Raw genomic sequence first — 15,216 nt, 5'->3', positions numbered from 1 at the left:
AAAACTGAATGCACAAACTGCAAAGACTGAAAATGCAGCAACTAGCTGGGATCCACAGTAAGCTTTCAAGTCCATTCAGTAAAACAGAAATAATGGCTACTACTATAGTTAGAAAAATACCATGACTGTTGACTCAATATCAAGTAAGAACAATAAAGAGTTGGAGGTGCAAAAAGCTTTAGTTTAAAATGAAGCACTGCGAACTGTGAAAATGATCATTTTTCCTTCACATAATGTCTCATTTGAAAAATGTAGAGAAATATTCAGGATTTCTGAAGACAAAAGCTATAACTATATAGAAGACAGAAAACTAAACTACCTTATAACACTAAAATCAGATTAAAGTGAAAACGCAATTTTCTTTTAATTGTATTGGAAATTGAGGAAAATTGTAGGGTGAATAACAAAGCAGAAAATATGACATTCCACTAATTTTTCATTTTCGTGAGGATTGCTTCGTTCATTTAGGAATCTACTTATTACTCAAACAGCAGATGATGTGTTATAAAATCTCGGAACATTAATGAATGGTAATGTCTGCAATAATAATAATGAATTAATATTTCATTTTGGTAAAATTAAGCTTCTCTTTAAAACTCAGACCACCTCTTCTTTCTTCATTAATGTGTGACTCATACAGTATTTAACTGATGGGGCAAGAAATCTTGGTTCTGTGGACAGTTTAAAACCAAAAGCCTCACTGAGTGTTTTAAACTTCAGCTCCAGCATGTGGTCACCACCAAGACACAACATCCTGTACTGTTCAAGTAGTGTAATATTTGTCACCGCCAGAAAGAACTGAGCTGTTTAGGTGGCAGCTTGAGTTTTGCATCGGCAGGAGCTCAGACTTTGAGCTTCCACTTCAGGTATTGTGAGAGAAACACTTCACTACTCGCTCATCTGAAATGTGTGTCAGGCTCATCCTGCATCAATGAGCGTGTCAGTTTGGGAGAATATTAGCGCATATAGTGTGTGTGTGTGTGTGTGTGTTTGTGTCAAAATGTTCGGACAGGAGGATTGGCAGTTTGGCTGTGTGCCTTGTGAAATGTGAGTGTTGATCAGAAGTGGGCGTTCGACAGCTGCAAGCAGAGGCTGCTGAGGTGGGTAGGACCATCACGTGTTTAACCCCAGTTTAATGTAACATTTAAGCAGTCACTAATCCTCCAATAGCAGTTGCTCACTGCCGATGTTTACTGTGATTACTGTTTGTCTGACACTGAATTTTTCCCCACTGAGGTTTGCAGAAACAACAGAAAATGTCACTATTTCCCCTCATTTAGTTAAACAGTAGCACTCTTATTCCTGCAAAATTGTATATAAATTTCCAGTTCCAGTATGAGAGAGAGAGAGAGAGATATCTCTCTCTCTCTCTCTCTCTCTCTCCATGATGTTCAAGCCTGCATACAGTATATACTGTTGTCTCATCTGGTGTGTGACAAAAAGCCTATTTTGTTTTTTTGGTACAAAAAACAAAAGGTAGCAGCACCTACACACACACACACACACACACACACACACACACACACACACACTAACAACAGGATGGTTACAGTAACAACCATATGACAGACAAATAACCAAAATGATAAACCACCATTTTAAGGCAATTCTACAACATTTAGAAGAAAACATGTCCGTATGTAAACGTACATATACATTAGGCTTATCCGACCGGCTCTCAGCGTACAGCAGTGGGAAGCATGTTGAGAAACTGGGGACAGTCTGTAATTTTAGACATGGACAGACTGAATAAGCACAGACTTTAAACCCAAAACAAATCCAGGTGTCACAAAATGGAGTTTAAGTTAAAAAGGATTCTTAACTCATTTCAGATTTCAGAACATCCACTTCTTGCCACAGACAGAAGTGTGATGCTATAACCTGTCAGCAAGTACTGTTTTTCCCAACAACTGTGATCAGAACCAGTTAGAACATCACTGAGATCACAACATTCATAAAGACACTACAGTACAGTAAATGCTCTCAAACAAAAATGGCAGCCATAATCTCATGTCCACTAGATGGCACCACTAACCAGCACTACCTACTGTCATTGCTGCCACAAGTCACATTACACAGTATACAGTATCAGGGAAAACACACAGGCACATTACACAGCTGTGCCTATCAAGCTCACACACTGGCTCTAAAGTAGAGGGTGTTGATTGCTCAAAGAGGTGCTGGTGTGGCTACACAGTGGGTTTTGTTCTGAGGCTTACAGGAAAAGAAAAAGCAGCTACAAAAACCTGTAACGCCCCCCCCCCCAAAAAAAATAAATAATAATTCCCCTTAATCCTCTAATTCCTCACAGACCTCTCTGAGTGATGAGCTTCACACATTTAGCAGATTGACTTCTATTCTAGCACTCGATCCCCCAACAAAGCCTATTACCTTTTTATCCATTCGTGTACTTTTCAATCAAAACAGGATTTCATTTGAGTGTTAGTACAGGTGTGCTGGAGAGCTCTGCTAGAGAGATGAAGGGCATGTGAATAACATCTGCAGCACAGTGACCACTGCTTCCAAAATGAAGACATGGTATCCATAGAACAGTATGAAGAGTATTAACAATCAAACTAAAAAAAAAAAAAAAGCCTATTCGAATGGCACACCCTCTACAGCCATACAATATTTGATAGTGCAGTCATGCAAACATCATTAGTTTGATGAGTAAAGCTCCTAAAGCCTTCCAGTCACCATGCTTTTCACTTCTCATGCTTTGCTGTTGTTAATTTGATGGAGAACCATTCAAAATTCTCATGCATGACATGCAGGATCCTAATGCAAAGTTCACTGCATGACAAAATTATCAAACGTATATGGCTAATATTGTAGGTGTGCCCACGTAAATAACTCAATAAATACCATGAATCTGCCCTTTTTTTTTTTTTTTTTTTAGCACTAGTGGTGATTGAGATAATCTGGCATGTTCACTGACAACTGTTACACACATTAAATCCACTTGGTGGCACCAAAGGCTCCTGGAACCTACAGGCTCAATTAAACAGCCTGTGTGGGTGAAAATGGGCATCCTCACCAAGCCAGCTCCTGTTCAGGTACACCGACACAAACACTGGAGGAACTGTAAAGAAGTCCACCACTGAGTTCACCTCTAGCCAGAACCACAGCTTGTCATTGGCAGCAATAAACTGTGGGAATGAAGGATAATAGAGTCTCAGTTTTCAGGTACAGAGACAATAAAAAGACAAGTTTTTTTTTTTTTTTAAACTTACACGGAGGCCAAAGTAGAGCAGGAAGAACACGTTGAAGGCCATGTCAATCTGCAATGTGAAGTCTTTGTAGAAGTTCTGACAGGACTCGATAGGACTATTAGAGAAAGAAACAAAGCGTGCTAATGTCTGAGAAGCAGAAGTGACAGAATCACTGAGGAAAGCTTTAGTAAAACGGATACATAACAACAGCATTTTATGGAAAATAAAGCATAAAAGGTGCATTCTTCTTTTCCTGAAAATGCATTTGAAGATTTTCAAAAGAAGAGCAACATAAGTGTTCAAAAAGTGCAATAGTTGTCCAATGTGTTTTTCTGTTGGGAAAGGACATGCATTTATTATCACACAAGCAAAAACATATCAAGATATACCTGATTAACCCTTAAATAACTGCAAAACAACATGTCTAAGGAATATTCCAAGTGCATTATTACATAAATTATTATTACAAATATGCTGTTTTCCTTTCAGGCTTGCATTTCCCATCTCATAAACAACATAGAGCAAGTAGATACTGAGTCAAACGTGATGGAAAGGCAGAGCCAATGCAGTAGTTTAAGGGTTAAATGCATGCAGGGGTCATGTCTTCTTTAATAAAATCAGGCAGCCATAGCAAGTGCTAGCAATATTGTAAAATCTCACCCTCACAAAGCTTGTATCTGGCACTAAGAATCCAAATAAAGAGAAATAATTCACCAAGTAAATGTGAATGTAATAGGTTAGTATGATGCAGTAATAATATTCATGACTTTAAATGTAACAAATATTCAAACACAGGTTGTATATAAAAAAAAGTGCCCAGCTTTAATGTAGAACATATGTTGTATTAATAAATAATTGTACTCAATAATTGAGAAAATTAAAAAATATATATACAACTGAAAGACTTAGATGAAAACAGGTTAGTTATCACAGTTAGTGCTGAAATTATTAGTAGATGAATCATCTTGTTGTTTCATGTTGTTTCATTTTTGTACAAGAGAATAATTAAAATAAAAACATTTGCAAAGTTTTTTTTATTAAACTTGGCACATCTGACTTTTGGACTGTTGGTCAGGGAAAAACAAAACACGGAGGGAATCACCTGAAAACATGTTTCTTTTTTAAATATTTAGGAGATTTTAAGTGATTAAATGGAAAAACTATTTATACATTAACTGATAATGAAAACAGTCTTTACTGGAGCCCGAATGCAGTGCTTCACAACCTTGAGGTAGTGAAATTATCAGTAGTGATCTCTCTCTCTCTAAACGAAGAAACTCATCGAGGCCCTCGAAACAAACCCAAGTCATTCTTCACTCCTCTTCTAAGTTTTTTTCTTTTGCTCCTGTTGACCAGAATGACATGCTCCTTTCATTCCTTATTTGCTGTATGTACAGTATGTAATACAGTAACTAACAGTATCCAGCTGTCACACACAGTAGCTAAAAGTCCCACTTTTTGGGCCGCTTTGGAGGTTTATACTGTAGCTGGCAAATATGAGTGGCCACTGGGGCCTCTTTTCCCTGATTGGCCCCAAATATTTGCCAGTATTACCTCTTTATCATCAGCTCTTTGTAGCACTGCAAATGCTCACTGTTTTCTGAATTTAAAAAATGAAAACTTTAGTTTTCATCACATTAGAGGATTTGAATTCCTACAGTCTTACTTCTCTGCAGCATGTTAGTGCCAGGCGGTTAGTGTTGTTAGTTTTTTTTTCATGCTTCGCTCTTAGTTCTGTACTCGCACGAACCCAACACTCACACGCACAAGTTTCACTAATGCAGATCACATCACTCACCGGCTACAATCCCACATGTTCTCTTTAATACCACTCAGAATAAAGCAAATTGCTTTTGTTATGTAAAAAAAAATAAACCAAAAAAAAAAAAAACAACTGATGAATTCCCTCTGAAAAATACTGCCCTGGAATAGTTGAAGAGGTTACATTAAAATACTTTAGGGATTATTTTGAATAGATCTGATTCACAGCAGGGACACTGGCATAATGATGAGACAGCCAGCGTCTTAAAGCCATCACATCCCATCTTAACTCTAACCAAAACAGTATTTCTAGAAATCCTCAGCAGTACGTAAACTACATTATTCCAGCTTGGTCACTTTTAAGTGTAAAGTAAACTTTTTTTATAGCTTAACATGTAAAAAGAGATTTTATATGGTGAAATGGCAATGTGTAGAAAGTCTGCAAAGATAAACCAAAATTAATCTGGAACTGTGTTCACAGACAGTGTTCCTGAACCCAGGCAGTGATGTCCAGTAGAGAATCATGCCTGTTTTTAATATAGTGCCTCCTGAGGGCCAAAAGATCACATGCATCCAGTTTTGACCTTCGAACTTGTCCCTTGCACACAGAGATTCCTCCTGATTCTCTGAATCTTTTGACGATATTATATACAAGATACTGTAGATGGTGGGATCTTCAAGGTCTTCGCAATTTTATGTTGAGAAATATTTTTCTGAAATTGTTCCACAATATTCTGGTGCAGTCTCTCACAGATTGGTGAAACTCTGCAAATCTTTAAACTCTAGACGCTTCTTGTATACCCAGTCATGTTAATGGATGCCTAATTAGTTGTCAAATGCTCCTCCATTTGTTTTTGATTTGTGGCAATTACTTTTCCGTTTCAAGATCTAATATGTTGTTTATGTTCTATTGTGAATACAATTTTTGCACTCTAACCAACATTGTGATGTTGAAAAACATTAAATAAATTTTCAGGTTTTTTTTTTCTGTTACACATATCAGTAAATATTTGATGAAGATGATGATGTTATTCGTTGTAAAATAGACAGTCGCAAAATTTGTATCCATCTGGTGAAAATGTTAATACTTAACATTTATTATACTTTATGGATGTCACTGAACTTTTTTAAAAGTTTTGGTGGAGTTGACACAAATCAGATTTTAGAGAGCTGCTGTGCTGTGAAAAACTTCAGGCAGGTTCTTTCAACTTTTCTTACCAGCACACCAAAAAGAACTCTCTGTGACTGGCTGCTTGTAATATTTCTAAGGGGTCTACTGTCGTTACACAGTAGACCCGAACCAACGTTAAAACACAACTTTGACTGCAGAGGTTAACACCTGCACGAAACTGCTCGTAAATATCGCAACTGTTTCTGCAAGTAGACAACAGCCACGCAGGGATGAAAAATAATTCACATTTCCAAAAAAATGCATTTACAAAAGATACAAGCTTGTTTGGAAAATGGGGAGAAAGTGCAGATATTTGTGTTAATATGTAGGGAGTAATACTCAAGTAAAGTACAGATACCTGAAATTCCTACTTAAGTAGAGTAACAAAGTACTTGTTCATCTTTAGTAAGTTAGTAAGCAAGTTGTGCATACATTAAATGTTACATTTATTGGTCCTGCTTCTGCCTCATTTTGTTCGTCTCAAAGATTACACTAAATGTAAACCAAAAGAAAAATCTGTACCCATATTTTTTTTTCCCTGGCAGCTCTAAGAAACATTCTTGGATGATTGAGCTCTCATTTACGGTAATGAGACGCCAGTTGAGCGAATCCCTGTCATAGCAGGGTGACAGACCATATTGTGGCAGGGCAGAGCAACAGTGGTAATAATTGAGTTCCAGTAGGCCTGGTTTGGAAGGTAGCTAGGCCCGTTATGGATCACAAACCCTCCCAGCAGCCCTGGTCTCCATCTCCCTATTCAATTTAGTCTCAGATCAAACAGGACAGAGCACCTCACAAGCAGAATCAGACGCTAATGGTCTCTGAAGAGAGTGATTCAGTTACAATCCTTAAAAAAAAAAAAAAAAAAAAAAAAAAAAAAAACTCTTGACAGAAACAGTGACAAGGTTTCCTTTTGTAACATTATAAACTTTAGGATTATAGAGTGTATCTATAAGAATAATTAATCTACAAAATCTTAATCTTTAGTAATTATTATTGTTTGCATTAACAATTACACAAATTACTGTGTATGAAAGGCTTTTTACAGTTGTTCCAGTGACAAACCCAGAAATAATCCTCACACAAGTTTTCAAACCCATTATGGAAGGAGCTCAGGACTCTTAAAACTATTTCCAGATGCAGAAGATATCTTGCTTTTGACAAAGCGCAGTAGTAAAAGCCAGACAGACAAGGTTAACATCTACTTGGTGAATAAGGTATTTAAGCAGCAGATTAACAAACATGCTTTTCTCAGGAGTTCGTGGACAGATTCAACACGTAGACAAAATACCAAAAAAATTGAATGAATGATAGCGTTAATAACTGAACGTTGCCCTGACTCCACTACATGTGTGGTTTGCTAACATGTTTTAGCACCTGTGTAAAGTGAAAATAGGTCAATGTTGTCTTGCAACTTGCTGTGCTCCCACCAAGAGGCCGAGATCAGTTACTGCTGGTTTAAATTGCTACAGGTCCCTTAATAATTTTGTCCAAATTTCACAATTAAATAAAACACTGTCCAGTGATCTTGGGATTAACAAACCACGTATAACTATATTTGAGAAGTTCACTTTGAAACCTAATTTTAGTTTCCCGTACAGGTATGGGACACACTTGTAATTAATGTACACAGAATTAGTCACCTTTTAAGCAGCTTCCTTTAGGTATACTGTGAGTTTCTACTGTCTGGCCTGAACTGTTCCTATTTTGGTTCACTGTCACACCTGATTTTACAGATTAAAAGGTAATCACTTAGAGGGTGCATCGAAGCTGCTGCAAACTTTTGTAATAATATAATTTATATTTTATCACTACAACTTTCTTTTTAGACACTCTTTGACACTGTTTGTTAGTTCTGATTATGTAGGAACATCTGCACTAGCTGAAAGTGCAATTAATATGTTGATGAAAAAAGGTTTTTGTTTTGTCTGTGCCACTTCAAAATAAGGGCATCTAAAGTTTAACTCTACATAGAAGCATTTTCAAAGTCAAACTCTCTGAAGATGTAACCATCTTCTTTCCTTTGCAGGTCATACATGTAGATTACATTCATTTCTACAAATCAAGGCATGCCTGCTGTGTTGATGTCCTCACTGTGAAGCTTCCAGCCGGGTCAGCTTCAGCAGCCCCGCAGGACTAATTACAGGAAGGGCTGTATCTGTTACAGTCTGCTGCCACTTAGAAATAAGAAAAAGAGCAGCTAACTGGCTGCTCTTTGGCTTTAAGTACTGGGCTTGCCAGGTTGACAGGTAGTAAAAAAAAATAACAGACCTAGAAAAGATGACTAAAGGTGGAACAAAGTATAAATATACTGTAAATGTCACTGATGCATGCTGCAGCACTCATTGTATATGTAACAGTGCCCTGTGTACACATGAAAAGGTTAAAGACAGAGGTCGAAGGTCATCCTTCATTAGGTGAAAAGGTATCAGGCATGGCTACTAGTAAGTTCTGAGAACAGGAGGCCACAGATGGCATTGGTGAGGATGTAACTCTACCTGTCCAGATAAAGAAATGAGATCATGCTCGCAAACCACATCAGAGAAAGCCAAGCCCTCAGGTGAATGCGGTCTTATGAAATAACAAATTACCTGAATGCCTGCCTCCAAGACCAGCAGCCAAATTACATGAGTTTACAGACCATTTTCTCTTTTTTGTCCCAACATTGCTCCCAGCAGGGACTCCCTATGGGCTTTATGAAAGCTTTTAGCCTGGTCTATTTTGCCCAGTGTCTAAATAGCACATCCTGTCCAAACACCACAGGCTGCACTAACAGTATACTGTACTGTCGCACATGGAGCTAAAAGGGTCTTCCGTTCCCTCTACTGCGATGAGTGATGGTGATTGTTTGGAAAAGGAACTTTGCTCTTTCCTGCCCTCTCCTTTCATTACAGAGATTACAAATATTTCATTCGTGAGCACTGGCAGAACAGTTAACCTGGAATGGGATTGGATAAAAAACAGACAGCTTGTTCTTGTTCTTATATACTGTATGCTATTTAGCACAGAGAGTACTCAATCTCATTAAGGCTGCACTATAGTAAATGCACTATGTGATTTATGAGAGTTAATGGCTGGGACCAATTTAAATCATAATTCTCTGTAATGTATACATTTTTCCAAATATCCATTATAACATTAACTTAATCCAGCTTTTGTGATTTAAACTGGAAACATCCAGAACCATTTGAAAATGTTTATATCTCTGAGAGAGCTGAAAATGTAACTTCAATGGCTCCATGGTACACAGAGAACTTAGGGAGCACATGAACTCTAGAAAGACTGAAAGTTGCTATATTTCTCATTTTTAGAGCTCTTAATTTTCTCTGTCATTTATATACAGCTCCAATTCAACAAAAAGGTGGGACGATGTGTAAAACATAAATAATGTTTTTGATAAGCAGCAATTAATTTTCCAGCTCCTGTTCCCACTTTTTTAAAGATGTGTTGCTGCCATCAAATTCAAAATCAGCTTCAAGGCCGAGGGCTGTTGAGCAGCTAAAATCTTGCATCAGACAAGAATGGGACAACATTCCTCTCCTAATCTTCACCAACTGGTCTCCTCACCTCCCAGAAGTTTACAGATAGTTGTTAAACGAAGAGGGGCTGATACACAATGATAAACATCACCCTTTTCTAACTTTTGCTAATATTTTGAGTTAATATTTTCCATGAAATGGTAAAATGTCTCAGTCTTAACATCTTATATGTTGCTTTTTTTTCTATTGTGAATAAAATATGTTCGTCCCAACTTTTTCTGAATTGAGGTTGTATCTTCAGACATGCTCTAGCTGGTTCAGTCTGATGAAGGCTGTGGTAACACTTTCTCTGTATGTATGTATGTATGTATGTATGTAGTCTTATGGAGACTTTTTGGTTGACAGCAATATGTTCTAAATGCATCGGTTTCAGAATAGAAAAAACTCTCCGTGGAACAAATTAAAACAGGGCAACATAACACTAACATTAGCAGTGAAGTAATGTAAAAATACTTACTCAGATGAATCTATGAAGTAAATTACAAGGGCTCCTATGCTGAGAGCAAAGACGAGCACCACCTGGAAAAAAAAAAAAAGAGAAGAACAACCATTTGACTTAGTTTTAAATGATACTACCCAGCTTTTAGAGCAGAGCGAAATGAAAATAAAGGTCATCATGAGGTCAGTCGATAACAACAGGTATCGCAATATAATTCACGTCACAAAACTTTACTTAAAAATACTGACACACCCTTGTGAGTTCAAAATAATTTGTTATGGTTGTTTGTATGAGAACTGATATCATCTTCTCATATTTCAGTGTTTGCATTTAAGTGGGTGGAACAATTTTTACGTGTTTCCACCTTCTTTCAATTGAATTTGCAGATTACAGAGGTTTGTTTGACCTGATTCACTTTTGAAGCATTTCCAATTGACAGAGGAAGCTCTTATTAGAGTTAACTCTTCCTCATGTACTATATTTCCAAAGTGTGAGCTTAGCCTTCCATCACACTTGTTCTGTTTGTGGGCTCGTGTGAGATGCCCACATACGCCAACACGGGATTTTGCAGCTACAGTTTATAGTCAATATCACGTTATGACACATTTTTATCCTAGGGAGAATTTGCCGATGATATTTACAATAGATATGTAAACATGATATGGCACAGCTCTAGCAGCTTTCATGTGACTTATTCAACAGGCAGTTTTTTTTCACTTTACTCATTTTTTTCTAATGTTTAAAATGGTTTGTTGCATCAGCAGGTTACTCAAATATATTATATATAACTTTACAGAACGGCAAAAATAAATAAATAAAAAGGGGAGAAAATATTATCAAGTGAACGTAGGCAAGTAATGAATGTACATCAGAGAGAGTGAGTATGTGACAAGTCTGTGACAGTCTAAAATAGCGTTATAAAACACTTTCTTAAAAGATCTTTATCAAGCGGCAGCAATTAATCCATTAATCAACCAATTCCCGAATGAATCTGCAGCTACTTAAATAATCGAATTTACTTTTCAAAAAACTCTGTGTCTGGCTTCTCCATCTTTTACCATTAGCTGCTTTTCTTTAATTTATACATTTGTAAATGGAATAGTTTGGGTTTTTGACAGCTGAGCAAATTAAGATTTTTAGACGTCAACTCTGGTAAATTATGAAGGACGTTTTATAAACTATTTTCTAACATTTTTTAAATCATTCAATGAAGTGATAAATAACCCACAAGCATGAAAATAAGTTGGATTTGCTCGGAGGCATAGAATATTAGGAGAAATCTCAAACCTAATGTGAATAGAGAAGCAAATACAATGAAATGGTGAGTGGTTGAAATGAAGTGGTTCAAGGGCTTGACGCCTATTAATGAGCACTGGCAGACCCTGATGCATATCATCAGACTGTTTCAATTGTGTTATATAAACCAAAAAGTAAAAGTAACAGCAGTGTCATAATCAGACTCATCAGTTACTGTATATCTGACAGTGTAAATAAAAACACAAGAGCTTGGCTCATCGTGCAAATTGGCAGTGGAAGAGTGGGCGAGGTGACAAAACAAGGTTTCAGCTTTCGCAGACACAAACAAGGAAGAATACAGCTGAGCCTGAAGCTTCGGTGGCCACAGCGGAGCAGCGTGATAATAAAAACCAGGGCATCACTTTTATTCTGTCACTTTGCCTTTCTGCAGGGGGGAGACGCCGCCGAATAATCCGAAGCCTGCAGTGAGCCGATAGACTTTGAGAGCAGACTGGGTGGCAGGTTGCAGGCTAATAAACATGAGATCCCGGGGTGTTAGGGAACAAAGCAAGAGTTGTCAGGTGACAGCTCTGACACTGATAGATCTTAGTCGAAACTTAATCACTGATCCGAACACCACAGGAAATGATACCAAACTGTAAATACAAATGGGGAATAAACAGCAACAATCGGGCTGACTTGATATTTAGAGGGCAAACAGAGCTACTGGCGACCGCTCTTTGACTTCAACAGGCCGCATTCTCACCTGGCACAACACTACTGTCAGTGGGAATCACACAGTGAAATTCAGAAGTCACCGCTGTCGTGTTGTGTTTTTCTGAAAAGAGCACAAGGTGGAAGATGATCAGAAAAGGAGGACAGAGGACAGAATATCTATTACCTAACTGGAGCATACTTCTTACAAAGTAGGTTAAAACGCAACTAAAGCAGCAGAAACTTTGTGAGTTTATGGATCTCTCATTTTTACAGTCCAGCTGTTACAAAACAATAGACCTGGTTTTTGAATTCTCTGAACATGTTACTCTATAGCACCAGCAGCTGACATTTAAAAGTCAAAAAGCACTGCAGCTCATTAATGCTCTTGCAAGACGAGTGTCCTAATTTTCCCTTTTAAAAGCCAGCGCTAATGTAGTGGAGGACTCGACCCACAGAGAAACGGATAAGGACAGAAAGGTTTCTGCCAGACAGCAGAACAAATGTTTTACATCCTGAAATACAGTACTGCTTTATCTGCGAGCCTACCTGGCTTTCATCTATTTAGAAAAGACACAATAGCCATCCTGAACAAGAAACCAATGGGCATCTATAATGAATGAGCTCAGACCAATTCATTTCCATGATGTGAAATTGCATTGTCAACCTGCAACCACCGATGGCTCAGTAATGACAAAAAGCATGCATTTTTAATCAAACCTCTCTCTTTGAAAGCCAGAAAATCTCTTTATGCCTCTGACCATTCCAGAAACTAGTAACAGCAGTGGTACAGATACAGAAATGGTAATGCCACAGGCAGAGAACTCAGGAGGATTCAATAATGGCAATGACTAAAACATGCTGGCTATAATAAGGAGGGGGCAATCATGACAAGACAGCAGATAGTGCCAGTGTTCATCATTCATCCCTTTGACCAGATAATGATGCATCACATCTGTATCATCAGCCACCCTCAGCCATTTGCTGACAGGCGGCTCCACCTACAAGGGGGCATAGTGTGTGCAGACTCCAACACGAGCTCAGTCCACTTTGCATTTATTTTTCCACACACACACACACACACACACACACACTTCACTCCCGAGAAGAAAACCACAGCAAGTTTTATGAACCTGACTGAGATTTTAAAACAGTGTGTCAGATCTTAAGACAATCACTCACTTGAAACATGCCCAAGTGAAGTTTCAAGTTATTTGAAAGGTGAGAGTCAAAGTGAGAGTCGAGTCTCAAGTCTGTCAGAGGTTCAAGTAATTTAAGGTCAGCCTGTCAAAGCAAATCACATCATGTGATGCAAGTCCAAGTCGAATCTTAGGTCCTTTAAGGCAAGTCTGACACGTCAAAGCCAAAAGGGTTAAAACGACACAGTATTTAAACATTATGGCTTTTTTAGCATAGCTAAGACCAAGTCCTTACAATGAAATGTTAAAAAGACAACAATTTCTATTACCTTTCCCATTCCCAAATTTTAATATAACGAGTGATCTTGTCTATAATGGACATCAGCAGAGGCATTCAGGCATTCCAAAGTCAATCTGCAAACCCGATGATACTCCTCCACTCCTCCTGTGAGGAGTGTGACTCACCATCAAGCAGCATGAAAAAGCTGCCAGAGAAACGGGAGCTTCACCTGGGCAGGAAATAAACTTTTGCCGTGCGGAGGAAACTCAAAGCCAAAGGTGAAGTCAGATAAAAACCTATTGCTTTTCTGTTTGTATTTGGGGTAAGGCACAGAGGATGACAAATGTCAACAACATTTGAAACCAAGGATGCTTTCAGCTCTATTCACCAATGTCAGGGGAAGAAAAGAAACTGTAGACTTATAGCTATACAACAATCCAAAAAACCTCATTATTATTAGTGTGTTAAGAGCCTTAAGTTAACATAACTTTACTGTTCTGGTCCAGTTAGAGGAATCTTTGATGTCCTGTTAAGCTAGAAACACACATATCCCAAATTGTGCAGTGGGTGGTTGTGTTTCTCTGTGAGCTGCTCCAGTATCTAAAAACAGAATTGAGAAGAACCAGGGGTCAGTTTCTTCCATATTCTTCTAAAGCCTGAGGTCACTGCAAGATCAAAGCTGTCACTGGTATGATGCCAGGGATTCGTTTGTGCGGTCGACTGGCTGTCCTCCTTTAGGGAAACCTTTCCAGTCCGAGCACGAGTCCCTGACCTGGTGTTCCTCGTGGGTAACTGACCATCACGAACTTCCTCAGGAACACAGTGCTGCTTTCTAAAACATAAGGCCTAATGACATGGTGGTTTCCAACCGGCCTGTCTGACTGTCCTCAATTGCCAAAATGATTAACAAGATATCTTTGACATAAAAGCACAAAAACCCCACAACATTGCACAGTAATAAACAAAAAAATAAATAAAAATCAATGTGCTCATTTTAATCTGAATGGTGCAATGGTGCAATTACAGACTGTGATATGAATTGCAACGAGTGTATATCCATTTTTCTATTTTAGATTTCTTTTAAATATCTGTCTTGAAAAGTTTTTCAGCTTACAATTTCCTCAGTTTGAATCAATAAAGAAATATTCTCTAGTATAAAAATTGATTCATTCAGGTCACGAATTCAATACAGAAAAGAAATTCTCTCTCAGCAAAAAAGTACAGTTCATCCTTGTAAAGTTTTTAAATCACAGGACTTAAGATTTTAATAATTCTTTACATTACTGCGGTTGTTTTTGGTATTGACTGTGCATTGTCATGAGCAGACACAATTGGTCCTACACATTAACCGTCTACAAAATATGTGGCAGGTGGTACCGGCAAATAATGTATTTACATGTATTTTGGTTTTGTGCCTTTATTAGATTTAGAGCAGCTGTTTTGTGATGTCTTAAATTGCACAAGACACCTTTGTCATTGTGACAGTCGTCACTGACTAGAGCTCCTGCTCAGTCTACACAGTCTACCCAGGGTTGCTCAGGGTGATACCAGCTAATTAGCATGTTTACATCAACAGCCATAAATGTGATGGACTGCAGCCCTGACAAACAAAGACACCAAATGAACATCACTGGACAATATTTTCTATGTCATTACTGTGAAACACTTGCTCCTGACAGGACATGAGACTAAACATCTTTAACTTGTGATGCACCTTCAGTTGTA

At 38.0% G+C, this 15,216-nt stretch overlaps 1 protein-coding gene across 17 annotated transcripts in view; it reads right to left on the bottom strand.

Moving 5' to 3' along the window:
- Nucleotides 1–15,216, bottom strand: part of LOC137105264 (calcium-activated potassium channel subunit alpha-1a) — an 81,803-nt gene that overhangs the window by 37,082 nt on the left and 29,505 nt on the right. For 16 of the 17 annotated variants that reach the window (XM_067487205.1, XM_067487195.1, XM_067487197.1 and 13 more), the window contains exons 3-5: nucleotides 10,141–10,202; nucleotides 3,234–3,327; nucleotides 3,038–3,149 (exon numbers count right to left, since the gene is read on the bottom strand). In XM_067487205.1, the coding sequence (XP_067343306.1) occupies nucleotides 3,038–3,149; nucleotides 3,234–3,327; nucleotides 10,141–10,202 (268 nt within the window). Of the gene's footprint in view, nucleotides 1–3,037; nucleotides 3,150–3,233; nucleotides 3,328–3,872; nucleotides 3,896–10,140; nucleotides 10,203–15,216 lie in introns of those variants that run through there. The other variant, XM_067487211.1, reaches the window with a different exon arrangement.

The sequence above is a fragment of the Channa argus genome, chromosome 20, assembly GCF_033026475.1.
Source record: "Channa argus isolate prfri chromosome 20, Channa argus male v1.0, whole genome shotgun sequence".
NCBI classification, from domain to species: domain Eukaryota; kingdom Metazoa; phylum Chordata; class Actinopteri; order Anabantiformes; family Channidae; genus Channa; species Channa argus.
The sequence above is the reverse complement of the archived record's forward strand: the minus strand, read 5'-3'. Positions and strand labels throughout refer to the sequence as shown.